This window comes from Selaginella moellendorffii, unplaced genomic scaffold, assembly GCF_000143415.4.
Source record: "Selaginella moellendorffii unplaced genomic scaffold, v1.0 SELMOscaffold_80, whole genome shotgun sequence".
Taxonomy (NCBI): domain Eukaryota; kingdom Viridiplantae; phylum Streptophyta; class Lycopodiopsida; order Selaginellales; family Selaginellaceae; genus Selaginella; species Selaginella moellendorffii.
In genome coordinates this window covers 253,448-280,227 of record NW_003314341.1, presented here as the reverse complement: position 1 = coordinate 280,227, position 26,780 = coordinate 253,448, and the positions used below count along the sequence as shown (strand labels likewise).

Below are 26,780 nucleotides of genomic sequence, written 5' to 3'. Positions count from 1 at the left end.
CACTGGCTTACATGCGTGTAAGCCTTTTAGAAACGCTCGAGCAGCCGTTAACAACTCAAAGTCTCGCAAAGCACCCGACAGATGCTTCCACGAGAAACGCATAGTCATTTCAATCACCACTGCCTGCAACACACACATTGAGAAAGGAAACAAAATGCTAGCCATAAGTACCTCAAACAATGCACACTGCACAAACTGCGTCACTGGGAGGTCTGTGTTCTTCCGTTTCTCTTGGAAAAACCAGCTTGAGTCGGGCAAGAGAGAAGCTCCTGCTGGCTGGCGCGTTAGCTGCTTCTTTCCGCACAAAAAAATCGCCTTTTGCAGCCTTCTCTCTGGATTTCAAACAGCTGGAGCTCAGCGCATCACGCTCATTACTACTACTTACTTCTCACAGCTGAAAGCTTCACTCGGCAATCCCCGCTGCTGCTGCTGGCAATCGAATCGCACGATCGATCACAATGCGGCGACACAAGAGAATCGACAATGCGAGTGGATTACCTGAGCGACGACGCGCATGGACAGCAGCGGCATTCCACACGGGCGGCAGCGCCGGCAGAAATGCCGGCCGATGCCGTCATGGCCGCGCCAAGGAACCCTAAACGACGAAACCCTCACAACGTCATGAAAGCCCCATGGAATATACACTTTCAAAGAACCCTAAACTCTGGCTAGGGTTTGCGGGGGATGGACGACGATGGAGGCCTCAATTTCGATTTCGAGGGAGGATTGGATGCTGTCACGGCGGCGAGCGGCCAAGCGCCGCCTCCGCAGGCCATGGGCGGCCTTGGAGGCGGCGCTGTGCAGGGGCAGGGGATGTCGATGGCGCCGCGCGGTCCGGTCAGGCGTAGCTTCAGGCAGACGGTGTGCCGGCACTGGCTGAGGGGATTGTGCATGAAAGGGAACGATTGCGGCTTCCTCCACCAGTATGACAAGTCGAGAATGCCGCTGTGCCGATTTTTTGCGAGGTTTGGGGAGTGTAGAGAGCCGGATTGTATCTACAAGCACAGCACCGAGGACATCAAAGAATGCAACATGTAAGTAAGCTCTCATTTCTTTTCCTTTGTAGCTCCCAGGTGTTTAGTTTTCATGTCGCTATAGCTTAGTCCATTGTTTTGTTTTCATGTCGCTATAGCTTAGAAGAAGTTCTTCCCAGAGCAAGTTTTTGTCGTTCATGTTTGTATCTTAATTGGTTTTGTTTGCCTTGTTTGTCCACAGGTACAAGCTTGGATTCTGTCCCAATGGACCAGAGTGTCGGTATCGACACGAGAAGCTGCCCGGGCCGCCACCTCCGGTGGAGCAACACTTGTCAAAGTTTCGGTATCAGCCCCATCAAAAGCAGCAGCAGCAACACATGAATTCGGACACGCCCCCTCTTCGTCCTCCGATGATGCAGCAACAAGGAGGCTACGATCATCAAAATGGAGGACCGAATGGAGGGAAGCCTCGAAAGATGATGTCGGCCTCGAATCCACTCCCGTATGGCTTCTCGAGGTAACTTTAACAAAAACGCAAAGAAAAAACCAAGCTGCTGTGATACTGAGAGTTTGCAGCTCAAAGCAGGTATTTCATAGTTAAGAGTAGCAATCGAGAGAACCTTGAGCTGTCCGTTCGACGCGGGGTGTGGGCTACGCATAGAAATAACGAGGCAAAGCTCAACGAAGCTCTTGAATCTTGTGAACATGTGATTCTTATTTTCTCAGTTAATGAAACTCGTCATTTTCAAGTAAGTTCTTTGTCGACTTTTTTTCCATCTCTTTTTCATGATCCATTCGTCTCTTTGAGAAATCAACACAAGCTTTGTTGTGTGTTTCTTCTCCGGCTTTGCTGCTCACAGGGGTGTGCCAGGATGATGTCCAAAGCCGGAGGTGCTGCTCATGGAACTGCGGGATGGAAGCAATCGCACGGGATGGGCAGCTATGGTCGAAACTTTCGTCTCAAGTGGCTCAAGGCGAGTTCTTTTCTCTTTTCTTTCTTCTTTCCTCGACTGACTCGATTTGTTTTTGTTTTAGTTGTGCGAGCTATCCTTCCACAAGACGAGACACTTGCACAATCCATACAACGAGAATCTCCCAGTCAAGGTTTACGTTCATGCTTTCAGCTATTTGTGAAACTCTTTCTCCTTGAACAGATAAGTCGAGACTGCCAAGAGGTCGAACCATCTGTTGGACAAGAGCTTGCAGAGCTCCTCTATCTGGAACTCGACAGCAATCTCATGGTTTGCAAATTCTTTTCTAGGCGGACTTCGTTTTGATCTTCTTTCTTTCCACAGGCTGTTGCGAACGAGTCTGAGGCCGAGCGCGAAGAAGCTCCTCCCGACGCTGAAGAACACCACGAGACGCTGGAGATGGGACGTTTTGGAGCGCTGCCACCACCGTTTCCAGCCGCTTTCATGGGATATGGACGGCCACCGATGTTTCTACCACCACTTCCACCAGCACCGCTGCTCCAGCAAATGTGGAGGCCGAGCGAGAAAGAGGCGAGTGGTGAACTGAGCGAAGACGAGGCTCCTCGAAGGTCCGAAGATGAAAACCGCAAGAGGAAGCGCATAGACAATTGAGTGATCTCACCGATAGTTTTAGCGACCAAGTCGACTTAACACCATTTTGTCAACAAAATCTTTTCTTTTTTCTTTCCTTGCGATAGCTATGGCTCCGTTGTTGCTGAATGCGCCAGTGGGCCATTCGTGTTCGTCCCGATGCTCCACCATAACCCATTGCTCGGTTTTGCCAGCACCACCAATCTCCTCGGGTAAAGGTTTCTTTTTTCCTTTGTTCTTCCCTTGCGAAGAAAAGAGTATGATAGATTTGGAGGCTCGCATCTCTGTAGCAGCTAGCACTGGAAGGCTCGACTTGAGCGATTGTGGTAAGAATGCAAGTTCCAAGCAAGCTGATTTTGTATAGAGTTTTTCTTCCCTCTCAGGTCTCGAAGAAATACCAGCGCAGGTCTTTGGTCTCTCGGAGCTTGTCGATCTTTCGGTCGCAGGCAACCGCATTACCAATCTTCCCGAGGAGATTTACAAGCTCAAAAACGTAAGTTGATCGGAAGTTGCGGTCTCACAGTTCATAGCATTTTCACTAAAGTATGTTCTTCCAGCTTCAAAGACTGGGACTTGCCGGAAATTCTCTGCGTACTTTGCCAGAAAGTATAGGCACCTTGACGCACTTGCAAGGATTATGGGTCCATGGGAATCTTCTTCACGCTCTTCCTCCACAAGTATGCTTTCAGCATGGTTGGAATAATCATAGAACTTCCTTGTGGTTTACAGATAGGCAAACTCGAGCAGCTCCGGTTTCTAGCACTCGCCGGTAATCAGCTGGCCATTCTTCCAGAAACGCTTTCCGGTCTTAAGAGCCTCGAGGTAGGCTTTGGATTCGATGAACAAACCAATGTTTAAGCAACTTCTTTATTGATTTTGCAAGGTTCTTTCGGTGGCTGGCAACAATCTCATCGAGCTACCTTCTGGTACCATTTGGAATGCAATAAGAGAAAAGTTTCAAAACTTGTAAACAGGTATTGGATCTTTGTGCGCGTTGCGAATTTTGGCAGTATTTGGCAACCTCCTTTTCCATCTTCCCTCAAGCATTGGAAGCCTTCCATCGTTGCAAGAGCTGTGGTTACAAGTAAGGTCTCTAATCCTGTGCTATACTCGTTGACATCTTCGTTCTCTTTCTTTTATCCTTGTCCAGACGATGCAAAAGATAAAGCTTCGTGCTGAAATAGCATATCATGCTGCAGGGGAACAGCTTGGAAAGCTTGCCATCAACTTTAGACGGGCTGGTATCTTTGAAACAGCTCTGCATTGCGGACAACCAGCTTCAATCCTTGCCCAGATCTATAGGATATCTACAAGCTTTGGAGTCTTTATCACTGTAAGCAGCCATCCATCTTCTATTCCAATACTTTTCTCTTATTGCCTAGCTGTGAAGGTATGGAAACAATCTTCATCACCTTCCTCCAGCGCTCCAGGATTTGAAATCTCTTCGCAATCTCTGGCTAGAGGTTTGGTTTTCAAGGCATATATTTGTTTTCACCAAGAGTTTTATTGTTTCCCTTTCTCAGGGAAATCCCTTTCAGGCTGAATCCTTGTGTCACCTGCCAGATGGTATGAAGGCGTTTGGTGTAAGCTCAGATGTGGTAAGAACAGCATCTAGACCCGCCACCAATCTTAAAGTCTCACATGTTTGTGGAGTTGTAGAAATTGCCAGATCAAATCTCTTCCAAGCTCCTAGAAGTTTTAAGCGTATCAGATGTTGCTGGAACCGGAGACGCTGTGTCTGACGGTGGCTACTTCAAGGTAGATGGCTACAAAAATATTTTTCTCGCTTTACAATAAGTTGCTGCATCAGCTTCACAGATACAATGCGAGAAATCCAAATTGGAAGGAAGCGACTGTTCTAGTTGTAGCATTTGGAAGCGCTCCGGGTGTTCCCAACTGGTAAAACGCGTCAGTCTTGGCTTGTTCTTTACAAATGAGAAGTTCTCATTCCTTACACATTCCTTTTGTTTTTCCTTTCTCAAGGGGAGGATTGCTGAGCAGAGTCAAAAAAGAAATGGAAGCCAGTGGAGTGACTCCAGCTTTCGACATATTATATGTTGTTGATAGCTGGCGATCTTGGTACACTCAAAACAAGGAACAAGTCGTGGAGCTGACCAGCATTGTTAACTCGCGGCAGGAGCACCAACTTGGAAGCTATTACAAGCGAGAACTGGAAGCTGCAGTGGAAAGCTACAAGCGAGTCGTCATGCTGGGAGATTCTATGGGAGCAACAGCAGCATTGCGCTTCTCACGGCTGGCTACTTCAGTTCTGGCCTTTTGCCCCCAGGTAATAAGAAAAAACTGTACTAGTTTTCATTCCTTTTCTTCTCTGTTTTTTTCGTTTCTCAATCTTTCTCGCATTGATGATGGCTGTCACTTCCTTGCAGGTGGATCTGGAGTCATCCTCCATCAGACCAGGGAAAGATGCATCGTGGCTGGAGCAGTACAAGCAAACGCTGCTCGACGCCGTCCGTGAGTCAAATGCGGATATCTCCGTCCACTGTGGAAGCTGGTCACACGATTGCGCTCAAGCAAGGATTCTACCCGACACCAAGGTCATGGTAGCTTCCACTCTGATCAATCTCACAACTTACAACATTAAAAAAATGCTTTTTTGTGGTTTTTTTTTTTTCCTTTGCAGGTGACTGTCAAAGTTCACAGCGTGAACACGCACCGTCTCGCTAAAGAATTGGATTCACGAGGCTCTCTTGTGCCACTGATCCGGAGCGAGATCGAGAAAGAAATGTCATACTAAGCACGTAAGTGGCTTCTCTCTTTTCTCCTTTTTTTATCTTCTGTGTCCGTTCACGGCAATCATAGCTCCTTGCTGCTGGTTGTGCCTGAGATTTTCACGCATTGATTCATTCCATCACAGTTGCGGGCCAGGCTTTAGACACGACCAACATCGGATTTGAGAGGAGAAGAAAAAGAAAAGTAAGCTTCCTGTTTGATTCCGACTGCTGGACACGACGAGGTACTCTCGAGTGAAAGCGAGGGGAGCGAGAGCTCCTTTTGCTTTTTGCAGGGCTCCAGGCTTTCCTTGAGCCGCGCTTGTTTAGTCTTGAGTTTTTCCGAATCGTGGTGGTGGTGGAGGTGGTGGTGGCAGCGAGATATCACGAACTTACAGCAAGAGATTGGAACTTTTTTTTTTTTCTCCCTGCCAGGAAGAAGAAGAAAAGGAGATCGAGCTATGAAAGAATTGGTTGGCTCGGCTCGGGTGGATTCCAGAGAGGCAATGCAGCAGCCAGAGGCGACAGCAGCAACAAGGAAGGAATAAAAAGCTGGTAAAAATTCGAAGTCTGCGAAAAAATACTCAAACTGGTCGTGGGTTTTTGCAGGCTGGCTGGATCCAATTGGGAAATCCGGGGATCAAAACCGCGTGGTTGGATCGATCGAGTTTTTCTTCCTTTTTTCCTCCCAGGCGCATTCAATTCAACAACTGGTGAGTGAGAGTGAATTCATTCCATTCATTCCTGTGCGAGGAAACTTAAAAATTTGGAGCACCAACAAGGATGAATATGATATGCCTGACTCTCTCTTTTTTTTTCCACTCTTGCTCTGCGGCGCTTTGGTCGTTTACTCGCTGGCTGCTGCATCCCTCCTCCTTGCTTAGAAAGCGACACCGGATATTTCTCAGTGGGTTAGAATCAATCAGAGTTTGCGAGCGATTCGCTCGTTCCTGTCGTTGCGAGAAATGGAAGTTTTTGAGCGAAAGCAAAACAGTGCCTAGAAAAAACTAACGTTTTTTGACAAATGTTGGAGCGCATGTGAAGCAGCAAAATCAAAGTTTTACGTAAACAAAGCACGAGCCACCGAGTAGATGAGGGAGGACAATCGATCGCTGCCAAGGGCGAGGAAGTTTCTTACAGTTTGATTCCCTGTTTTTTCCCATATTCTATTTCCCCTCCTCCTGAGGTTTTTCTCCTCGGGGAAATGCAAGTGGTGGTGGTCACCAGGGCAGATGATTGAGAGATGCCTTTGCTAGCCGCGCAAAAGCAAAGAGATGAAGATGCCAAAGGCTGCCACCACCCTGACCCAAATTTCCGGAATCCTTACCCCCTCCTATCATAGAATTTCTGTGGCTTTTGCGCCTGGCGGGCATGAGTACCGCGCGTGAGAGCGGGACGAAAACGAGTGGGAGCTTGCTTGTTTCGCTCTCGCAGAGCCTGCACAGAATCATTCCCGGCAGAGAAACGAGCATATTCCGCCAGCCAACAGAATACGCGGTAACCTAGGGGCGTGAAAAGAATAATTTGCCGGGCAGCAGAATATGCTCCTGTTACGGTCGGTGAAGAATATGCCTCCGAGAGAAACGAGCATATTCCGCCAGCCAACAGAATATGCTCGGCCGGCAAGCGCCGCCAACGTGAAAAGAATATTCTGACGGGCAGCAGAATATGCTCCTGTTACCGGTATATTCTTTGCCGGTGAAGGATATTCCTCGCCTTTTAAATCCGGACATGACACACGCACACATTTGGCATTGGTTGCGCGAAGTTGACGCACTTATTTTGCGATGGGAACGTCGCCGGAAGACGTGGCGGGTTTCCATTTAACGGAAGAAATCCGGGCAAAAGATGGCGGCACCAAGTCTGTGCGTTTCGTTTTCCCGTCCCGTGAGGGGTGGGGGTGGTGGCGCTGGTGATGGTGCTGGCTGGGTGGCACCAAACACCGTACGGCCTCTCCGGTGGGGGCCAGAAAATAGAATGTGGCCGTGTGCTGCCGTAGGCTCCCTAGAAGGAAACTAGCTTAATAGTTTTAGAGTGAGAGTTTGCTCTCTCTCGCTGGCCAGAGCGGTGGTGGTGGTGGTGGTGTGATGCGATCCCCAATCTCACGCAAAGCATCGCAACGATTCTAATCCATGGTGCGCTCGCAAAGCTTGGGATCCTGGCAAAAAGAGCTGGGTGGTGGAACGTCCTGTTTCTGTGGCTTTTGGGCGACACGATGACGACGAGGAAGCTCGAGTAGAGTGGAAGAAGCCACACCATAGCCAAGCCAAGCCAGCAAAGCCCAGCGCGGCTCTTTCGCCATTCAATCCAAATTGCCACTTGTGGTAGCTCCTCCAACCAAAGGAGAAAGGAGAGGAAGCGGTCCCCTCTCTCTCTCTCCTCTTTGGCTGTGGGTGCTTGTTTGCCTCCGCGGAAGAATCCAGCCCCGCTTTTCTCTCTTGGATCGATCGACAGAGGGAGCAGCACAACTGTTCGGCAATTGCAGCGCCAGAGATTGTTTGTGAGTGAGCAGTACCGCAGCAGCGCGCGCGCACAGGGTGAGAGAGGTGGTGTTTTGCTTGGACAGCATTCATTCACTCTTCCTTCCTTCCGTTGGTTCCTTCTTCTCTTTCATATTGATTGCCTCGCCATTGCCTTGCCTGACCAAGAACAGCAGCGAGAAAGAGGGTTTTTTCTTCCTCCTCCCTCCCCGTTTCTCTTGAGAGGAAACCACCGATTTGGGTCCTCTTTCCTCGATCAATTCTCACTTGGGCGACCGCGTGATCTCATGGATCGTCCTGCCCGGGCGCCATTGCTAGTACCCACCAGCTCCTTCTTCCAGATTCTCGAGGTCAGGCGATCTTCCTTTCTCATAACTTCGCAGCGCTGCCTGCCTAGAGGAGAGAGCACAGGGGAAAAATAAAAATCTAGTCGTGCAAATGTACATAGCTACATTCTTCCCCATCTCTTTCTTCTCTTCTCTGATCTGATCTTTGCGACGTTGCATCTCCTCTCCCCGCTTCTTCGATTTGCTCGCTGCCTCGTGGATCGCAATGCATTATAGCCCCTGAATTAAAACCCGATGTGACTAGTGCGTTGGTATGCATGCCTGATGCTTCGCGCTTGCTTGCGTTGCTCTAGATTTTCCTATCCTTTGATCTCGACAAAGTCAAGCAGGGACCCGAGCGAGTGATCTATCATCACAAACATCACTCTCACCAGGTTGCGTTCTTGAGAAGCCAACCTTCCAGTCTTGGATAGGCCATAAACTTTTCCAGGCAGCCAGCTTTTTTCTCCATCTTCATCGTGATCGAGTTTTTCTTTTTTTTCTTTTTTTTTTGTGATGCATTCCTCTCATCTTGATCTTCCCAGGTGCTGATAGCTGATCTTGGCAGCAGCGAGCGAATTTGAAGTGTTGAGCTCCACAAGAACAGCAGGGAAAAATGGATCGAAGAAGCTGGCCGTGGAAGCGAAAGTCGTCCTCGAAAAACTCCGGAGCTCTTGTGCCTGTTGCAGCTTCTGCAAATGTGTCTCCAGCCAATCGCTCCTCGAGGAGAAATGACGATCACGTAAGTAGCAAGTTCTTTTCTTTTTTCTCCAAGTCTCTCTGGAAGCGATTTATAACTGGCTAGCTCCATCACTCCTGCAGGGAATGTCAAAGTTTCTGGCAGATCAAGCACAGGAGGCCACGCTTCGCTGTCAAGAGGCAGAGGAGAAGCTACGAGATGTAAATGCAAAGCTCGCAGCGGCACAGTCTGAGCTCGTCGAGAAGGAAAACCACGTCAAGCAGCATGCCAAAGTCGCCGAGGAAGCGGTCACAGGTACTTGTCTTACGACCAGTGGTGGTAGTAAACTCTTTTTATCTTCCTTGTGTGAGAGTGACTCAGCGTCAGCTTTCTTCGTTCGTTCCTCGCAGGCTGGGAGAAAGCAGAGGAGGAAACAGCGAGCACGAAGCTCCAGCTCGAGACTTTGTCGAGAAGGAAAGAAGAACTCGAAGGAAAAGTGTCTCAGCTCGACTCGGCGCTCAAGGAGTCGCACCGAAGCTCGCAAAGAGCCAAGGACGATCACGAGCGGAGAATGCAGGAGATGCTGGCCAAGAAGAACAAAGAGTGCGAGAGAATTCGGGCGGAGCTCGAGGCTAGAGTCGCGGAAGTCGGGCACAGGTTGCTCGAGTCAACTGCCGAGAGCAAAGTTTTGGTGGCGACGCTCCAGGAGAAGATGAGAAGCATCGCGGAGCTGAGCGAGGCGAGATCCAAGGCCGAGGCGGAGATCGGTGTGCTCAACATCCGGCTGGAAAACATGGACAAGGACAACTTGAGCTTGCAGTACGAGATCCAGGTTCTCAACAAGCAGCTCCAGATTCGCAACGACGAGAAGGACTACTGCAAGCGAGAGGCCGACGCGGCGCACAAGCAGCACCTGGATGGCGTGAAGAAGATCCAAGTTTTGGAGGCCGAGTGTCAGAGACTCCGGAGCTTGGTGAGGAGAAAGCTGCCTGGTCCGGCTGCTGTGGCTCAGATGAAACAAGAGGTTGATTCGTGGGGACGAGAGGAGAGACGACGATCGTTCGGGAGCAGCAAAGGTGGCGGAGGTGGCGGTGAATACCACGGGCGGCTCTCGGGTGGTAACAAGGACTTTCAGATCCAGCTGCTTACGGAGAGAGTCCTGTCGATGGAGGAGGAGACGAAACTGCTGCGAGAAGTTCTGGCTCAGAAGAACAACGAGCTCCAGGCGGCCAAGAGCTTGGCTTCCGCGCAGGATCTCTCCGAGGCAGCGTCGTCGTGTGTCCGTGGGGGATTGAAGCCGAGAGCTCTGGCGGTGGGATCCATGTCCGAGTCGAGTGTGAATGATGAAGGTGGCGCGAGCTGTGCGGACGCCTGGACGTCGGCCATGATCTCGGAGCTGGACCAGTTCAAGAAAGACCCGTCCAAAGTTGACAGCAGCGAGAGCCCGCGGATCATCCTGGCCGGCGACTCGAAGTTCCAGATGATGGATGACTTTGCGGAGATGGAGCAGCTAACGTCGAGCGCGGCAGCAACCAAGAGCGAAGAGGAACTCGACCAAACTCCAAAGCTTGAATCGGGTTCCTCGGATCGAGCAGCAGAGCTGGAGAAGCTTGTGTCCGAGAAGGAAGAACAGCTCAACGCCGCCAACCGGCTGTGCATGGAGATCAGCAGCAAGCTCCTGGCGACCGAGAAGGAGTTTAGCGCCCTCCAGGCGAAGAATGCCGCGAACGAGAGCTCTCTGATCAAGCTCCAGGAGAAGCTGGATTTGTTGCTGGAAGCTCCAGCTCCAGGGGATCAAAAGGTGGCGGCGGACGACAAAGAGAGCTTGAAGATCCATGCCGCTCTTACGGAAAACGTCCAAAAGGTGGTGTGCCTGGTGGAAGCTCTAGCTCATTCTGTGGGTGCGGAGCATGAGGATGGCCACTCTCTGCCATCGCCCAGTGCGGATTCGGCGGTGAGCTCGGACGTGAGCAGCAGCGATCAATCCACCAGCATGGCGAACCCCAGCTTTGAGAAGCTCACGACCGCGAGCAACAGGCTGGTGGAAGGGAAAGTTAGCGTCATCGATTTCATGAGCGAGCTCTCCACGGTTCTTACCTCGATCGTCTCGAGCGACAGTGGATCCGAGCAAGGGAGGTGCTTGAGAAGTCTGATGAGGAAAGAGAGCAGCGGCGAGCTCCTTGGCGCGGATCAACACAAGATGGAAAAGCTCGAGAGGGAGAACACGGGCTTGCGAACTGAGGCAAAGAAGCTGTCCGAGGAACTTAGCAGGATCAAGGTTGAAAAGGAGTTGCTTCATCAGAGCTGCGAGAGATCCAAGGACAAACTTCAAGAGGTGGAATCGAAGCTGTCGATTGCGGAGAGGCTGGTCTCCGAGTTCAAGCAGCAGCTGACAACATGTAGGAGCGAGCTTTCGCAGTGTAGAGCGAGCCTGGAGGAACGGATCAAGGTGGCCGACTCCACAGTGGCGGAGTTGCGAGAGAAGCTGGAAGTGGTGGAAGGGAAGTTCCAAGCGGAGCAGGACCAGCACCGGGAGCTCGAGAAGAGATATGAAGAACTGGAGAAGCAGATCAACCTGTAAGAACTCCTCGTTTCCTTCTTTTCTAATGTTTCGCGGGCCTGAACTTACAGCATCTTTGTCTTGCAGAGAACACTCTTGTCGTGGCGATGGTGATCGTCCGGACGAAGATTGTGCAAACCAAAACAATGTAAGTTCCCCAGATTCTTTTCTCGCTCGCGGCCTGATCACTGGATCACTTGCAGGGCGACGAGATTGCTGTGAAGCTTGCGGAATGCCAAAGAACGATCCTGGCCCTGGGGAAGCAACTTAAAGTTCTCTCCTCGGACTCGGACCACCAGCAGCAGCAGCAGCAGCATCAAGAAGAGCTCAGTGACATCGACGAGAGTTGCATCGCTCGAAACCTCCAAACTTCCAACAACAACACGCTCCGTATGGAAGACGAAGAAGACTTCTCGTGGTCGAGGATCAAGCTCCAAGGCTTCGAGCCCGATCACCTCACACTCCCTTGGAGTCCTCCAAGGAGTGTGGAAGAGTTGCAGCCGCCACCCCGCAAGACCAACGGAAGAGCAGAAGAATCGGACTCGACATGGCTCTACTCGGGGGATCAGGCAGCGGCGGGATACAGGCGGACGGTGATGAGGTCGCCAGGAAGATTTGTGAGCAAGAAATCTGGAGCTGCTGCTTCCAATGAGCTCGCAAAGTCCGTAACCATTCCTCACCATCCCAAGAACTATCATGGAGGCTCCAGCTTTGCCAGGTTCTTCTCCAGAAACAGCAGGAACCCAAGCTGATGTGATCTTGAAGAACCACAAAAACTGAAACAGTGAGAATAAAAAAGAAAGAAAGAAAAGTTCCAGTTAGAACATCTCTGTAAAGAAAAAATCTTGGTGTGTATATAATATATAATTATTGTTGCAAAAAAAAAGTAGATTTAAATTCAGACGACCACTTCCCTTTAACTGTATCTTCGAGTATAGTTACTTCGGGTGACTTGGAAGATTTGAGGTGTGTGTTCAATATAAACAAAGCTTCTCCCATCATTTTCTTGTTGGCTAAGCTCTTGGCCATGGCTATGGATGTCTCCTCGTCAGGCTCCACAAGATTACAAAACGCCTCAAACTTTACCATCTCTGGAATATTGGAGGTAAGGCTTAGCAGCTATTCGAGAGTTTGAGGCAGCGGATAGCAGGCTTTGGTTGCAAGCACAAAGAACGCATCAGCGATGCTGTATTCGCCAACACACAGATTGATCAGGCCTTTCTTCAAGGTAGCTATCAGAAGTTCGTTCTCCGGGATCGCTGCGCAAGTCAAGAATGGCCTGATACTTGGACCCATTGTCACCCCATGGAACATTGCCTGCTTGACGATGGCGATTATAACATCGACCTCCTTCGCTGCCTTGAGCACAATCTGATAAGCCTGTGCTAGAGTGATCAGCTGTTGATGCCAACTAAATCATGCAGAAACGTGTGGGAAAGAACCAGGTCAACACCCTTCGCTCTTGCCTCCTTGGCCACAAAGTACGTACACATGAACTCCGAGGAGCAGTGAGCCAGAACCAATTCGTAGACTCTTTTTCCTGCAATGTATCCCGGATGCAGTCGAATCATCTCGCAAAACAGGCTCTGTATAGCATCCTTGGGCTCTGTCTCTGAGAGGAAACGAATCAAGTTCTCAAACACCCAGCTTCCACACTTGTAACCTAGATCCCTCATGAGGTCCTTCTTCTCTAGAAGCTTTGTTGGTTTCACTGAGGATGCCATGCTCCACCAAGGCTTCCCAAGCACTTCCTCAAACGTGTATTGGTCGCACGTCTTGTCCAGTGCCTCTAGAGCTTCGAGTGTCAATCCCTCCCTCAAAAACTTCTGGACCATCTGTTGCAGGACCTCCCAGTGAGTTTGTAGAACCGCCATGCATTTTCCAAACTTGCCCAGTCCAGAATCATATCGGTCAGGTCATCAGAGAAGAGATCTTGGCACAAGCTACCAAGTCCTTTACAGAGATCTGTGTCCAACTTTACGCTCGAGTTCACCACCACGACATCCAAGGCCAAAGGAAACATCCGCAAACTCTAGGGTTCCCTTTTTAATATTTCGAAAGGACAGAAGAATCGGTCGACGTGGCTCTATTGCTGTGGAGCTCGCGGAATGCCAGAGAACGATCCTTGCCCTGGGAAGCAACTCAAAGTTCTTTCCTCCGACTCGGACAAGCAGCATCTAGAAGAGTGGTATCACCTGAAACCTCCAAACTTCCAAGAACACGCTGGAAGACTTCATCCAAGGCTTCGAGCCCAATCAACTCACACTTACTGGAGCTCCTGCTTCCAACGAGCTTGGAGACTCGTTAACCATTCCTCACCATCATGAGCTTTGCCATGTTGTTCTTCAGGAATAGCAGGAAAGCTGATGAAGATCCAGAAAACACTGAAACAAATAATTAAAAAAAAATTGTTGCCATTGACAGGTTTATATTTGAGTTTAGTTACAGAAGATTTGAATGTGTGCTCAATATAAACAAAGCTTCCCCCATCATTTTGTTGTTGGCTAAACTCTTGGCCATAGCTATGGATATCTCCTCGTCAGCTCCACCAGATTACAAAAGGCATCAAACTTTACCATCTCTGGAACATCAGCACCTCTTTGAGAGATCGAGACAGCGGATAGCAGACAAACAAGGAAGAAATGCCGCTGTAATAGCAAACGTGGTGCTTCATCTTTCCATCGTTCAGATTAATCAAGCCTTGCCTCAAGGCTCGAGTTTGCCACCATAGATAGTTCCATTTTTAGCGCACAAAGAGAGTTTTAATCCTGTGCGTGGAAACATCTGGTTCATCTGCTTCAACTGCCATTATCAAAGCTCGCCCAGCGGAATTTTAATTCTGATACTGGCTAGCCTGCTGCAAGTTAGGTGGTCAACACACAATCCATTTTTCTTATAAAGAGTAGGAACCGAGAACTCACCTGTTGATCGCTCCAGGCACTTCCACTTTGTGTTTTTTTCTTTTTTCTTAGCTCGGATCTCTTTCGATGGCCGGAAGAATCTCAATGCTGCTCCTGTTGCTTCCAGTTCTTGTTCCGGTGATGATCGATGCAGCAGCAGGAGGCCTGACCCCGGGATTCTATCAGCAGAGTTGTCCGAACGCCGAATCCATGACACGTTCCACAGTCCAGCGACTGACCCTGCTCGATCCAACTCTCTCCGCTGCGCTGGTCCGCCTAGTCTTCCACGATTGCCAAGTCCAGGGCTGCGATGGATCCATCCTTCTCGCCACCACCAAAAATCAATCCTTCTCCCCGGTCACCACCAGCGAGCTCGCCTCCTCCAACAACTTTGGAATCCGGCGATTGGACGCCATCGACCGGATTAAGTCGGTGCTCGAGGCCTCCTGCCCTGGCGTTGTGTCGTGCGCGGACATCGTCGTCATGGCTGCCCGGGACGCCATTGCTCTGGTAAGACAACAAAAGTTTCCATCATTTCGGAAGAAAGAAAGAATGCGAAAGAGCTGACCATTCTGATCTCGCTTGGATTTTCACAGTCTGGAGGGCCGACGATACCGATCCTGACCGGCAGAAGAGATGGAACCACAGCCAGCGCCAAGCAAGCCGACGATTCTCTTTTCCCGCCACAAACTCCGCTCGATCGGGTGCTCTCCGTCTTCCAATCGCAAGGCCTCGACACGGTGGATGCAGTAGCGCTGCTCGGTATTTCACACCTGCTCGACCTTCTTGCCCGTAATATCGTTCGATCTTGCGCAGGAGGCCACACCCTGGGAGTGTCGCACTGCCCTAGCGTCGTCAATCGCCTCTACCCGCGCATGGATTCGTCGCTGCCGCTGGGATTCGGCGCGTCGCTGCGCCTGCGTTGCCCGGCCACGATCCCGATGAACAACCTCAGCATCATCGCCAACGATTTCACAAACCTGGCCTTCGACAATCGCTTCTACAGCGATGTGATCGCCAGCACCGGCGTCCTCACGGTCGATCAGCAGCTCGCCAGCGATCCGCGCACCCGCGGCATCGTCAATCAATTCGCCGCCGACCGCGCCGCCTTCTTCCGCGCATTCGCGCGAGGGTTCCAGAAAATGTCCCAGCTCAACGTGCTCACGAGCAATGCCGGACAAGTACGGCGGAGCTGCCGTACAGCCAACTAAATCGCGCGCCACTGGCCACTGGCCACTGGCCAATGACCAATGGCCTGTGGCCACCACCACCACGCCGCGCAAAGACTGTCACTTTGTCTATTCAATGAGCTATCAATGTGAGAAAAGGGTCTCACAAAAATCACACTTGTCCACTCCTTGAGCAACGATGTCTTTGCTCATACCAAAAATCTTAACTCCTCCGTGAACCCTTTTTCCTAACGTTATTTATCTCACACACCAGCAAGCCTCTCTTGGGTCGATCGATCGAGCTCCTGGAAGCCTTGGCGAGCCTGATAATCATCACTCCCATCAGTTGAGAGATCCACAGCTTCGTCGTATCTCGCCACTGTCGCCGGTGAGCACCGTGTGAGACGTGAGCTTGAGGAACCCCGCGGTGAACGCGTCGAAGAAGGCCTTTTGGTTCTGGGCGTAAAGGGCGACGATCCCGGACGTCGCTGGATGCACTCCCAGCTCCGCGTCGATCGTCAGCAGCCCCATTCCGCTGCTCACGTCCCGGAAGTACTGGTTGTCGAAGATGAGATTGGTGTTATCGTTGGCTACCACGGTTAAGTTGTTGATGAGTACGGGGTTCCCAGTCGGGCAGCTCAAGCCCAACCTTCCAGCGTACACCAATCCCATTGCGGAGTCCCTACTGGGATATAAACGATTCACGAAGCTCACGCAGTGTGACACTCCGATTGTATGAGCACCTAGAAGATCATTCACTCATTTCATCAGGAACAACTTCTATTTAGAAAAAGGAAAAGCTCGACTCACCTATGAGAGCGACACCTTCCTCCGGAGTGATGCCTTTCGCCTTGAACATGTCGAGCATTGCCGGAACTGTGATGGTTGCCGGTGGAAGAGAACTGTCTGCTTGAGCATTGCTTGCAAACCGGCTGTCCCTCCTGCCTAGTAACACATCTATGGTCGGACCTCCTCCCATAGTGATCGCATCCCGGGCGGCCAGGACCACTATGTCCGCGCACGACACCACTCCGGGACACCAGAACTCAACAGCAGTCTTTACCCTGTCGATCACATTCAGCCCCCGAATTCCAAAGTTCTTGTCAGACTCCTGCTCGCTGGTGATTGCTCCAGCCGAAGTTAGAAGAATCGATGCGTCACAGCCCTGCGTCACGAAACAAGCCCAGATCAATACCGGTATATAGATAGCGTCATAGAAAAACAGACTTACTCCAACTTGGCAGTCGTGGAATGCTGCTCGAACGAGTGCCGCCGCTGCAGTGGGATCCGCCATCAAGTTCGGAGTCATAGTCGTTCGAACAATGCTCTCCACTCGAGGGCAAGTGAGATCGTAGAAGCCGGCTCTCAGCTGTGACATTGTTCCCGACAGCAAGCCACTCAAAGTAAGCCAAAACCAGAATGCAGACAACCAGAGATCCATCTCAGATCTTGCAACTCCACGGAAGAAAATCTATCCGGAAAAGTGAAGGCGCTGCTCTGCTCGCTCACTCGCTCACGACTCTAGCATTTCCTTCCTGCCTAAATACAATCCAGAATCCAAGCAGCATTCTAATGGCTAGAGCTACCCTGCCTAAACTACTCCTGCCTGCACTGATGCAACGCAGCTGCGAGACAATGCAAGTCATCAGGTCAGCCGGTCATCTTCACGACGCGTGTACCATTTCTCAGAGAGCAATGGATTTCACACTCCATATGCTTCAATGTTCTTGTTGGGAGGAGAGAAATCGGTTGACCCCTTCCGACCATTGTGCATGAATGGAAAATGGAGAAAGAGGAAGCAACTACGCAACAACCACAAAGCAAACCAACATAACTCCATCGCTCTTTTAATTCACTCCTTTCTTTCCAAGCAGCACAGAGCAGCAGGAACAGCACGACAAAAAATAAAAAGGACGAGCATTTAAGCATTCGCAGGCAATGCAATTTAAAGCCGCCATGAGCAACTTAAGCAGCCCAAGAAGTACCACAAAAATACTGACCTCTGCAGCAAAACCATATACTTACTTGTACAAAACCGTGGCCCGTGTGGAGTCTTGAATTACTTCACGACTTCTTAGATCACTCGCAAGGAAGATTGTCTGTTTGGCACCTAAAATAATCCAAACAAAAACAAGTTGTTTATCTCAGGGGAGTGAAGAAAAGGTCGGTGCAACGAAATACAAAATGCACAAATGTCTTCAGAATGAATGGATGCTTAGAAGCTTCCAAACAATAAGATTGTGTGCAAAGACCGATGATGATAAGCTTTGTGTGCCTCATGCTTTATCACACCAGTATCATGTATAATGCCCCCGACCCGATTCCTCCCGCTAGCCAGTACCTTGCATTCTAAAATGCGGTGAATGCATCTTTTGTCGAAGAACGCCATCACCTAGTAAGTATGGAGACGACCATCAGCGCACCTCCTCCCCTACGATGCAATGATACAGACTCTGACGATGCCATCCATGCTTGCAGTCAGTTCAAGATGATGTTATGCTGGATGCGAGCTAAAAAGATCGGAGGAAATACATCCCTTTATGTCAGGCAGTCGACGTCTCTGAAGTCACTGAATTGCGATCGGTAGCACCATTTGTCATTGTACTCAATGTTGTTAATGTTGGCGATGACACACCGGGAGGAGGGATCCCATCGAGCTGCCCACTAGGTCCCTCCTTCTTCCGCCCGTAAGGATTTTTCGAATACGTGCACAAACTGTCAAGGAAATTCAACCAAAGACGAAGAAAAAAACAAACGAAGAAACCGAAAAAAGGATATTGTATTCTCATCCCACCACGATCTGAAGTCGAAAGAACAGCACCTTGAAGGTTCGTGTGGACTGCCATAGCTGTATTTACATCCTGAAAGCACCAGTGTTACATACTGCGAACACAGGACAAAGTGTGAATGCTCACAACAAACTCGATGAAACACACAGTGCTCCTTCCTTGGCGCAGTACTTTCATTTGTCTAAAACCTGGTTGGCTGCACGGACACTTCCGAACCGTCAAAACAATCAGGTTTGCACGGATAGAATAACTTGCCTGCTAAACAACCCACGCAGCTCCGCTTCACTCGTTGCTTCACCGAGATTTCCAATAAACAAAGTGTTACATGGCGGATTGTCCTTAGTGTTCTGCTGAAACAAAACATGGTGGTAACGTTCCCCACACAAGACGTCAGAAAAAGCTTCTACCTGAACAGGAGCGTAACCAGCAGGTGCCACGGGTGCAGGAGGAGGAACCGGAGGAGGTACCTGAGCAACTGGATACGATCCATAAGGATCGTAAGGAGCTGGAGCCATGTACCTGCAGAACCCCAAAGAAAAAACAGAAATGAGGAAACGAAACAGTGCAAGATGGGAAGAATAAAAACGGAAGAAAGAAGAACTCACCCCTGGGGTGGCCACGCCGGCGGCGGAGGAGGTGCAAAAGGAGGAGGATAGGCAGGAGTGCACTCGCCCCCAGTTCGCATTCTCTTGCTATGATCGTATGCTGTTCCCTCTGCATTGATCCCCGTAACACCTGACACCGTAAACAAAAAATCATGAGCAGACATATCATAAAAACTTGGATATTAGATTACTTGCCTCTTTTCACATATAAGTTCTTCTTTGCCATCTCGGCACGCAGCACGGACTTAGCGTCGGCATCGAACACTAGATTCTGGAAAACGATGTAAGATTACTTGTGATGATCAAAAGAGAAAAAGAAAAACCAACTTAAAATCCGGTTAACGCTTGCCTGGAGTGCGTCTCGAGCAGCCATTGCCATTGAGGCGGTGGAGAAGAGCGCGAATCCCATTGGCTGGTCGCCTTTGAAGTTCATTTGCGACGCCTCATATCCGGGCCACCAGCGCAGGAGATTTTGGAGCTCCCGCTCCTTGACATCTGGTGGAAAACCTAGCACGAAGATCGTCCTCACCTGAGAAAAAATCGAGAAAACGATGAAATCCAATCCAGCGCCTCCAATCGAAGCTCCCTACCTCATCAATCGCCACTTCCGGTTGCGGCGTCGCGCCTGACCAGGGATTGTATTGCGGATTCCCTACTGCCGCCATTGCCCGTCGCAAATATGTGAGCTCCCCCCAGGAGATTTTAAGTGAACCCCAGAAAACCCTAAAACCCCTGGAAGACCCGATCTCCACTAGGCAATCTCTCTGGTTCCACCGTACTGCCCTTCTTCTCGCGCTAAACGCAACCAAAACTCATTGGCAAAGGAACCGGAGGTGGCCCATACTGCCGGTCGCAAATTCCCGGTATGTACGGAATGCCCCATCCAACGTGGCAATTTCAAACTCTCCAAAGAGCCCATCGATCTCGGCCGTTGGATGGTCCACGTGGGCCTACTTTGATAAAGCATATCCTCTTGGGCGCCATAGCCAGGAGCTTGCCATTTCGCTTTCCCCTAGCGCCTGGGAGGAGTGTCCGTGAGCAGTTCTTCGTCTTTCTTCTTCTTTCCTCTGCGCGCTTGATCATGCCGCCAAAGCGCAAGGCGAAATCCAAGGCGGCGGGAAAGTCCCGGAAGGCGAAAGCATCCGAGGACGAACAGGTCGACAAGAATACTGCGGCCGAGGAGATTGAGCAGAAAGAAAGCGCTGGCGAGGTAGAGGAGGCGCAGGAGGAGAAGAAAGACGAGGTCGCGACGAGCGCTGCGGCTCCTCCGGTGGAAGAAAAGAAGGTCGTCGACGATGCTCCTCCGCCAAATATTTCGCAGGAAGAGGAGAGCAAGCCAAAGGCCAAGGGCAGGAAGAAGAAAGAATCGGCGCCGCTGGTCCCCGGCACCAAGCGAGTGACGAGATCCAATCCCGGCCCCAAGGAGGAGGAGAAGGAGAAGGCTCCGCCAGCGTCCAAGGCGCACATAATCATCGAGCACTGGTAAGTTCTTCCCTTTTCTCTCGTTCCTTGGCATAGAACTTTGCGAGAATTTCCTCTTGGTTTGCAGCAAGCAATGCTCTTCGTTCAAGACCAGGGCCGTGAACATCCAGTCGCTGCTGATCGAGGCCGATCCAAGCTTGAAAATCTCCATCAACCCGGAAAAGGTACGCGAGAACTTTTGGCCGCGGCGAAGATCTCGCTCGTCTAACACATCCATCTTTCTCGCAGCCGCGGAAGGGTTGCTTCGAGATCAGAGACGATGGCGGACGGATTTTTGTGTCGCTCAAGGTAGGGAGAAAAAGTCGAGCTCGATCTTTCTCGTAATGAGAATTTTGTGACGCAGGACCTCACGAGACCTTTCGAAGATCTCAAGAAACTCAATCTGGAGGAAACGGCACAGAGCATTCTCAAGGAGCTGACTTGATTGACAACAACAAAAGGAATTTCTTCACCCAGATCTACTAAAACCAAAAAAATGCCCTCTTCTTTTGTTTTAGGGTTCTTCATTTCTAGGGTTCTTGGAATGGATCCCATCCTCCAGGCTCTCCAAGATTCGTACCACAGGCTACTCGCGGCGTGCGCGGCGGCGCTGGAGGCTAAGGAAGTAGCAGCGGGGGAGCGATCGGAGCGCACGGACAAAGCCCTAAATTCTTTTCTCGAGAACCACCAGCTCTTCCACGGCGCGTGCGATCGGGCCCAGGAATTCGTGGAGAGCGTGAGGCAGAGGATTGGGTCCGAGTGCCTGGTGGATGAGGCGACGGGCCCGGTGTCGGGCAGGGTAGTAGCGGGGGACGCCGCCAAGGCGGGAGGCGGCGGCGCCGCCGTGGCACCGCTGAGTGCCGTGCGGCTCGAGCAGCTGAGCAAGGCGGTGCGGTGGCAGGTGATCGATTTGCAGCAGGGAGGCGGCGGCGGTGCGCTGTCCAATGCCGCGGGTGGCAGTTTGAGTGCCGTTGGCCAAGCCCCTGGCGCTATTGTCACTCCAGAGGATGTTTAAAAAATGCTTGTTCGAAGTAAATAGGCGACATGTGGCACCACTCAATAATGACGCGTGCCAGAGCCAAGTCCTGTTTGCCCTTATTTCTATGTCAAATCGACGTGATAAGGTATGTAGTTTTCCATTTTGTGTTCCATTTATCACTCTAGAACGACAAGCAATTTTCAGCACAACAAATTCTTCGGAGCCCCTAGACTTTTGCGAATGGGGGTCTATGATCCGGTTGCAAGCTCTCCACTGTGGCTCAAGAACAAGGGGTAAGCATTGTCTGTAGGTTACGTCTCTGAGTTTGTTCTAAGCAGATTGACAATAGGCTCGGTCGCGTTTCAACAGAAAGAAAACGATAGACCGGTGGCCAAAGTGCCTTAGAGCAAACAATTGTCTTCTTCATTTTCCTAGTTCAATTTTCCTGGTTTCCTCCTGTAAGAGGCTGATGCTGCAATGGTGCTATCGTTCGCATCCAACGTTCCAAATTCGATGATCTTTCGTGGTAAGCTTCTTCCTGTGCGTTTTGTTTTTTTGCTTTGGCTTTCCTTACATTGGCTTTCTTTTGTTTTACAGGAGCTGTCTCGACTTCTTCTTCCTTCTCTGGTATGCTCGTAACACCCGTTACATGTCTATGAACGCTGATAAATATCGTTCCGCCTCCAGGAAGCGAGAAGGACGATAAGCATTCGGACGCTCGAACTTATGCTAAGCTTCTTAGCTCGTGCAACTCTCTGAAAGATGGTAAGTCGTTGCATGAAGCGATTGTTAAGGAAAAGCTGGACAGAGACGTGTACTTACGCAAACTTCTTGTCAAGATGTACCTCAACAACGGAAGTGCCCAACATGCTTGGGAAGTGTTCAAGGAAATTCAACCATCCGTGGACGTTATCCCGTGGACAACGATTATTGGAGCCTTCAACCGAGAAAAACTCCACGCAAAAGCTCTTGGAGTTTTTCGGTGCATGCTACTACAAGGTCTGAAGCCCGACGCAGTAGCGTTTCTTCCGGTGCTCGAGGCGTGTGCCGCTCTGGAACGCTTAAAGGACGGGCTCCTGCTGCACGGCTACGTTTTAGAGGCAGGATTAGTGGTCGACTCCGTTCTTGGCAACTCGATCATCAACCTGTATGGAAAGTGTGGGAGCTTCTCAGAGGCACAAGAGGTGTTTGACCGGATGCCACACAAAAACGTCATCAGCTGGACTTCGCTGGTTGCGGCCTATGGTCGGAACGGACTTCCGGACAGGGCTCTGGAGCTGTTTCATTTGATGCAGCTTCAAGGGGTGAGACCAAGCAGGATTTCTTTCGTGACGGTGCTTAACAGCTGCGAGAGTTCGTTAAGTATAGAAGAGGCCCGGAAGATCCACAGCTGCATCAAGGAAAGTGGCTGTGAGCTACAGATCATCGTCGGAAATGCGCTCGTCAACATGTACGCAAAGTGTGGAGTGCCTGAACATGCGTTTCAAGTCTTTCACAGGATGGCCGAGCGTGACGTTGTCACTTGGACGGCGCTTATCTCCGCTTGGGCGTTACAAGGGAAAACGATGGAAACGTCCCTGCTCGTGCGAGAGATGTTGCTTCATGGTGTCACGCCAAACCATGTTACGTTCGTCACGGTTCTCAACGCTTGCGAGAAGCCGTCGAGCCTGGCCTTTGGGAAGAAAATCCACGCTTTGGCTGTGGAAGCTGGATACGAGCCGGAGCTGATCGTCGGAAACGCTACCGTCAACATGTATGGGAAGTGTGGGAGCCTCGAAGATGCCTACGCAGTGTTTGACAGGATGCCGGCTCGAGATGTCATCACTTGGAACGCTATCATCTCGGCCTACGCCCATCGGGCGCATCACAGAGAGCCCCTCGTTCTCTTCGAGCGAATGGAAGCCGAGGACGTGACTCCAAACAAAGTTACTTTCGTCACAGTTCTCTACGCTTGCGCGAAGCTGAAAGCTCTGGAAGAGGGAAGAGCAATCCATGCTCGAGTGTCCGAGGCTGGTTTGGCATCGGAAGTTATCGTCGGGACAGCGCTCGTCAACTTGTATGCGAAGTGTGGGTGGCTGGACGAAGCTCGAGAGATCTTTGACACCATGCGACGGGAGGACGTGATCTCGTGGAACTCCATCATCGGTCCTTATGCCGAGAGTGGGATGATCGCACAGGCCATGGAGCTGCTGGAGAAGATGGAGTGTGAGGGAATTCTTGCGGACGAGGTGACTTATATCAGCATCTTAAACGCACTTTCCTCTCCCGAGTGGCTAGAACAAGGCAGGCTCCTTCACAGGCTGATCGCCAAGAGAAAGCTGGGACTCAAAGCCACCACTGAGACGGCTCTACTCAACATGTACGTGAGGTGTGGAAGCGTGGAGGACGCCGAGAAAGTTTTCAACGCGATGGACCGTCACGACGTGGTGTCGTGGACGAGCATGATCCTGGGATACTACCAGGCAGAGCAGCACAGCAAAGCTCTACGAGCTTACAAGAGGATGCAGCAGAATGGAGTGCTCCCGGACAAGGCAGCTCTCGTCACCATCTTCAAAGTTTGCTCGAGCCCGGAGCTCATAAGCGAGGGGAGAATGATTCATGCTTCGTTGAGAGGAAACGAGCTCGATAATGACACTGAAGTTGGCAACGCAGCGATCAACATGTATGGCAGAAGCCACTGCTGCGACGCGGCCCGCGAGACTTTCGACTCGATGCCTCGACGAGACTCCGCTACCTGGGGGTCAATCCTCACGACTTTTTCGCAGCACGACGAGCACGGCAAAGTGATGGAACTCTTCGAGCTCGGGGAGAGACGGGGCGAGGCTCCCGTCCACACCAAGGCCGGATGCCTGAGCGTCATCCGTGCGTGTGGAAACTTGGGCGCTCTTGCTCGAGGCAGGAAGATCCACAGCCAGATCGAAGACGCGGCTGCTGGATCGCTCAAGTCGTGTGGCATCGTCGGGTCGGCTCTGGTGGATATGTATGGAAGATGTGGAAGTGTGGAGGAGGCCAGGAGCGTCTTGGACGGCTTAAGCAGCTCTCGGGACATGGTGCTGTGGACGAGCATGATGGTGGCTTACGCACGAAACGCACAGGGATGGAAGGCTCTCGAGATTTTCTGGCTGCTTCAGCAAGAGGGTCTCATCCCGGACGACGTCGTCTTTGTGGCACTGCTGTCGGCTTGCAGCAGCGTGGGAGCGATCGACGAGGCACTCGAGTTCTTCGCGTGCATGACACTGGATTACGGACTGGAGGCTGGCAAGCATCACTTGGGGTGCGTGATTGATCTCCTGGGACGAACAGGGCGGCTGGCAGAAGCGGAGGAGACGATGAAGGCTGCCAAAAAGTTTAGTGACAAGGAAGATGATCCGGTGATGTGGATGAGCATACTTGGTGGCTGTTCCATCCATCAGGAAGTGGAACGGGGATGTCGAGCGATGAAGAAGATCTTTGGTCGGGAGGATCAAGCTGCTGCTCTGGTTATGCTTTCAAACATGCATAGAGTATGATTATTGACAACTACTACATATCATTGAGATTTTGGGGTTGGTTATCCCGCTAAAAAGCTACCACCTTTCTCGGTTTAGGTTTGGCGAAATGTGGGTGGGGCGGTGTGGTGCACTGTGGGCACCTCGACGGCAGCTGCACAAACGGGCGGATCCGGTAAGGGCTATAGCAGCTCTGGAGCGTGCCAGAATCAAGGTCGAAGTGTGCAATCAAGTCAAGGTGGACAAAGGCGCTCCTCCAGCACAGGCCGCATTCCTGGATCTGCCTGACGATGTTAGCGAGTGGTGGCTCACGGGGCGCATAAACCGAAAGCTCCTCGTCCGCGAGTGCTACGATCCCATTTTTAATCTTGTGTGGCAACACAATGAGGTGGTGGCGAAGGAGAAAGGGATGCCCAGGGCAGGCGCAGTCTTGCTGGGGAATCCTGGCATCGGTAAGACAGGGTTTTTGTGGCTGGCGTTGTGGAAACTGCTGGCCATGAAACGCAACATCATCATCAGGCTACCTACAATTCGTGACTACATATGTGTCTCTTGGACGGATGACGACCAACTCAAAGTGGAGGAGCATAGGGACATTTCGGACGCGCTATGGGCTCGTGGTAATCAGCCCTGGTATCTTGCTGACAATTCGATACCAAGTTCGGATTGGGCTTTGCGCTGCAAGTTCTTGCTAACGTGTTCTCCGGTCAAAGCTGATTACTATGAGTTTGCAAAGGCCGGCAGCGTCCGGAAGTTCTTCGATCCAGTCTGGACAGAAAATGAGCTTCTGGCCCTCAACGAGCACAACTTTGGGCATGATCCAGAAGAAGTGAGTGAACGCTTCCTCAAATGGGGTGGTGTGCCTTACTATGTGCTGGAGAAGATAGGGCCAGATGTCCAAATGGAGATACGCAGTGCCATTGGGGCCGTGAGGGATTTCGACCAGATTATCAAGCTCCAGTCACTGCAGGAAGACCAGAGTCACAAGGTGCTCCACATGATTGTGGATGAGAGCACTTACTCGGCTTACCGCTTGGCTCTTGCGAGTCCCTACGTTGAACAGCAGCTGCTATCAAATCTCCCGTTACCCGATCTGAAGCGCTTTCTGTCGGTAGAGCAACCAGACGCTCTCAGGGATGTCCAGGGAAAGCTGTTGGAGCATTTTATTTGTGAAGTGATCATTCCGAAGGGTAGTAAGCTACAGTACAGGGAGCTCCAAGAAAATGGGGAGTTTGGGCCAGTTCTGCAGGGGGGCTTCCCAAAGGTTGCTTCAAGATATGATCTGGATCGGAAGGCAGGAGCTGGGCGTGAGGCTGTTTTCCCGGCACAGATCCTGCCAGGCCACAAGAATGCCCTGTTCAAGCCTTCCTCAGCTAGGAACGCTGAGTGGGACTTCATCGTGAATGGATCTTTATACCAGGTCACCGTTACAGAGGAGCGTGCGCTGCGACTCGGGCAAGCATTTGAGCGAGCACTTGAGTTCCTCCGAGTCCACCATGGCAATGACAAAGAGCTCGACTTCTGCATTCTTGTACCGCTCTTCAATCTCACCAAGTTCACCGTTAACTGGTTCGATACTGTCAAGCTGGCTGAGAAGGGGAAGAAGTGGTCGTTCAATGACAGACAAGAGATTGTTGGTCAAGTGATGCGCAAGCTCGAGCATCTCAACGTCAAGGTGAAGATGGTTTCCCTAGATATTGGGGATGATTGTCCAGGGTGCATGAGAACAGGCTTTATCAGCAGTCAGAAATCTTGTCTTCCATGTCTGCACTAGACACGTCTGGATACACCAGCATTCTCCAATTCAAATTCATGGAATCGGATCACATGCAAAACCTAGACTTTGGAGGAATGACATAAGTCATGGGCACACGTGTATTGCGTGGAAGTACGGTGAACGGGAAGGCCGGCTAGAAAGGATTAGAAGCTAGAAACTTACCAGATTTCGTCATTCCAATACCGCTGGGTTTCAACAACATTCAATTGTACAGGATTTCAAGTTCTGGCAGGGCAAATTTCTTTGATCCAGAAATAGAGCTTGGCCTGAAAGAACGAGAAAATCCGGATCCTTCTTTGGAG

At 50.9% G+C, this 26,780-nt stretch overlaps 8 protein-coding genes across 21 annotated transcripts; 6 read left to right on the top strand and 2 right to left on the bottom strand.

Moving 5' to 3' along the window:
• The first annotated feature begins 679 nt into the window (after positions 1 to 679).
• LOC112341266 (30-kDa cleavage and polyadenylation specificity factor 30-like) lies at positions 680 to 2,629 on the top strand. The gene is made up of 6 exons (XM_024661157.1): positions 680 to 1,034; positions 1,216 to 1,491; positions 1,540 to 1,948; positions 2,010 to 2,078; positions 2,129 to 2,215; positions 2,270 to 2,629. Exons 1-6 carry the CDS (start codon positions 685 to 687, stop codon positions 2,555 to 2,557), a joined length of 1,479 nt encoding a protein of 492 aa, XP_024516925.1. The 5' UTR covers positions 680 to 684; the 3' UTR covers positions 2,558 to 2,629.
• A 4-nt stretch (positions 2,630 to 2,633) lies between these two features.
• Positions 2,634 to 6,256, top strand: LOC112341277 (leucine-rich repeat-containing protein 1-like). Of its 5 annotated transcripts, none has more exons than XM_024661170.1 (17): positions 2,634 to 2,862; positions 2,920 to 3,029; positions 3,094 to 3,213; positions 3,266 to 3,358; positions 3,420 to 3,462; positions 3,511 to 3,620; positions 3,736 to 3,869; positions 3,927 to 3,999; positions 4,060 to 4,134; positions 4,196 to 4,294; positions 4,347 to 4,435; positions 4,520 to 4,823; positions 4,924 to 5,091; positions 5,178 to 5,295; positions 5,412 to 5,820; positions 5,875 to 5,978; positions 6,150 to 6,256. In XM_024661170.1, the coding sequence occupies exons 1-14, from the start codon at positions 2,646 to 2,648 to the stop codon at positions 5,289 to 5,291; spliced, it is 1,749 nt and encodes a 582-aa protein (XP_024516938.1). In that variant the 5' UTR covers positions 2,634 to 2,645; the 3' UTR covers positions 5,292 to 5,295; positions 5,412 to 5,820; positions 5,875 to 5,978; positions 6,150 to 6,256. The 5 variants fall into 5 exon arrangements, with proteins under 5 accessions (XP_024516938.1, XP_024516941.1, XP_024516937.1 ...); XM_024661173.1 differs by lacking the exon at positions 6,150 to 6,256 and having other exon boundaries at positions 2,634 to 2,748; positions 2,803 to 2,862; positions 5,875 to 6,083; XM_024661169.1 differs by lacking the exon at positions 6,150 to 6,256 and having other exon boundaries at positions 5,875 to 6,083.
• A 1,003-nt stretch (positions 6,257 to 7,259) lies between these two features.
• On the top strand, positions 7,260 to 12,170 carry LOC9658076 (filament-like plant protein 4). Of its 6 annotated transcripts, none has more exons than XM_024661153.1 (6): positions 7,260 to 7,802; positions 8,643 to 8,813; positions 8,894 to 9,065; positions 9,161 to 11,327; positions 11,398 to 11,458; positions 11,514 to 12,170. In XM_024661153.1, the coding sequence occupies exons 2-6, from the start codon at positions 8,688 to 8,690 to the stop codon at positions 12,060 to 12,062; spliced, it is 3,075 nt and encodes a 1,024-aa protein (XP_024516921.1). In that variant the 5' UTR covers positions 7,260 to 7,802; positions 8,643 to 8,687; the 3' UTR covers positions 12,063 to 12,170. The 6 variants fall into 6 exon arrangements, with proteins under 6 accessions (XP_024516921.1, XP_024516920.1, XP_024516918.1 ...); XM_024661152.1 differs by having other exon boundaries at positions 8,640 to 8,813; XM_024661150.1 differs by having other exon boundaries at positions 8,617 to 8,813.
• A 3,324-nt stretch (positions 12,171 to 15,494) lies between these two features.
• LOC9657463 (peroxidase 29) lies at positions 15,495 to 16,846 on the bottom strand. The gene is made up of 3 exons (XM_002987222.2): positions 16,611 to 16,846; positions 16,190 to 16,544; positions 15,495 to 16,122 (listed from the first exon to the last, which is right to left on the bottom strand). The coding sequence occupies exons 1-3, from the start codon at positions 16,818 to 16,820 to the stop codon at positions 15,722 to 15,724; spliced, it is 966 nt and encodes a 321-aa protein (XP_002987268.2). The 5' UTR covers positions 16,821 to 16,846; the 3' UTR covers positions 15,495 to 15,721.
• Positions 16,847 to 17,474: 628 nt separating this feature from the next.
• Positions 17,475 to 19,582, bottom strand: LOC9658128 (cell wall integrity protein scw1). Of its 2 annotated transcripts, none has more exons than XM_024661200.1 (9): positions 19,364 to 19,582; positions 19,123 to 19,302; positions 18,969 to 19,044; positions 18,774 to 18,903; positions 18,576 to 18,687; positions 18,424 to 18,518; positions 18,295 to 18,364; positions 18,158 to 18,240; positions 17,475 to 18,085 (listed from the first exon to the last, which is right to left on the bottom strand). In XM_024661200.1, exons 1-9 carry the CDS (start codon positions 19,436 to 19,438, stop codon positions 17,923 to 17,925), a joined length of 984 nt encoding a protein of 327 aa, XP_024516968.1. In that variant the 5' UTR covers positions 19,439 to 19,582; the 3' UTR covers positions 17,475 to 17,922. The 2 variants fall into 2 exon arrangements, with proteins under 2 accessions (XP_024516968.1, XP_024516969.1); XM_024661201.1 differs by having other exon boundaries at positions 17,496 to 18,085; positions 18,424 to 18,515.
• On the top strand, positions 19,582 to 20,800 carry LOC112341285. The gene is made up of 4 exons (XM_024661202.1): positions 19,582 to 20,255; positions 20,323 to 20,419; positions 20,484 to 20,543; positions 20,599 to 20,800. The coding sequence occupies exons 1-4, from the start codon at positions 19,639 to 19,641 to the stop codon at positions 20,677 to 20,679; spliced, it is 855 nt and encodes a 284-aa protein (XP_024516970.1). The 5' UTR covers positions 19,582 to 19,638; the 3' UTR covers positions 20,680 to 20,800.
• Positions 20,609 to 21,297, top strand: LOC9658127 (mediator of RNA polymerase II transcription subunit 32). Its single transcript, XM_002987276.2, has one exon. The coding sequence runs from the start codon at positions 20,731 to 20,733 to the stop codon at positions 21,247 to 21,249; it is 519 nt and encodes a 172-aa protein (XP_002987322.2). The 5' UTR covers positions 20,609 to 20,730; the 3' UTR covers positions 21,250 to 21,297.
• On the top strand, positions 21,275 to 24,782 carry LOC112341284 (pentatricopeptide repeat-containing protein At3g09040, mitochondrial-like). Of its 4 annotated transcripts, XM_024661195.1 has the most exons (5): positions 21,275 to 21,358; positions 21,418 to 21,506; positions 21,552 to 21,739; positions 21,811 to 21,840; positions 21,901 to 24,782. In XM_024661195.1, exons 3-5 carry the CDS (start codon positions 21,691 to 21,693, stop codon positions 24,720 to 24,722), a joined length of 2,901 nt encoding a protein of 966 aa, XP_024516963.1. In that variant the 5' UTR covers positions 21,275 to 21,358; positions 21,418 to 21,506; positions 21,552 to 21,690; the 3' UTR covers positions 24,723 to 24,782. The 4 variants fall into 4 exon arrangements, with proteins under 4 accessions (XP_024516963.1, XP_024516966.1, XP_024516964.1 ...); XM_024661198.1 differs by lacking the exon at positions 21,275 to 21,358 and having other exon boundaries at positions 21,405 to 21,506; positions 21,552 to 21,736; XM_024661196.1 differs by lacking the exon at positions 21,275 to 21,358 and having other exon boundaries at positions 21,410 to 21,506; positions 21,563 to 21,739.
• Positions 24,783 to 26,780: the final 1,998 nt, after the last annotated feature.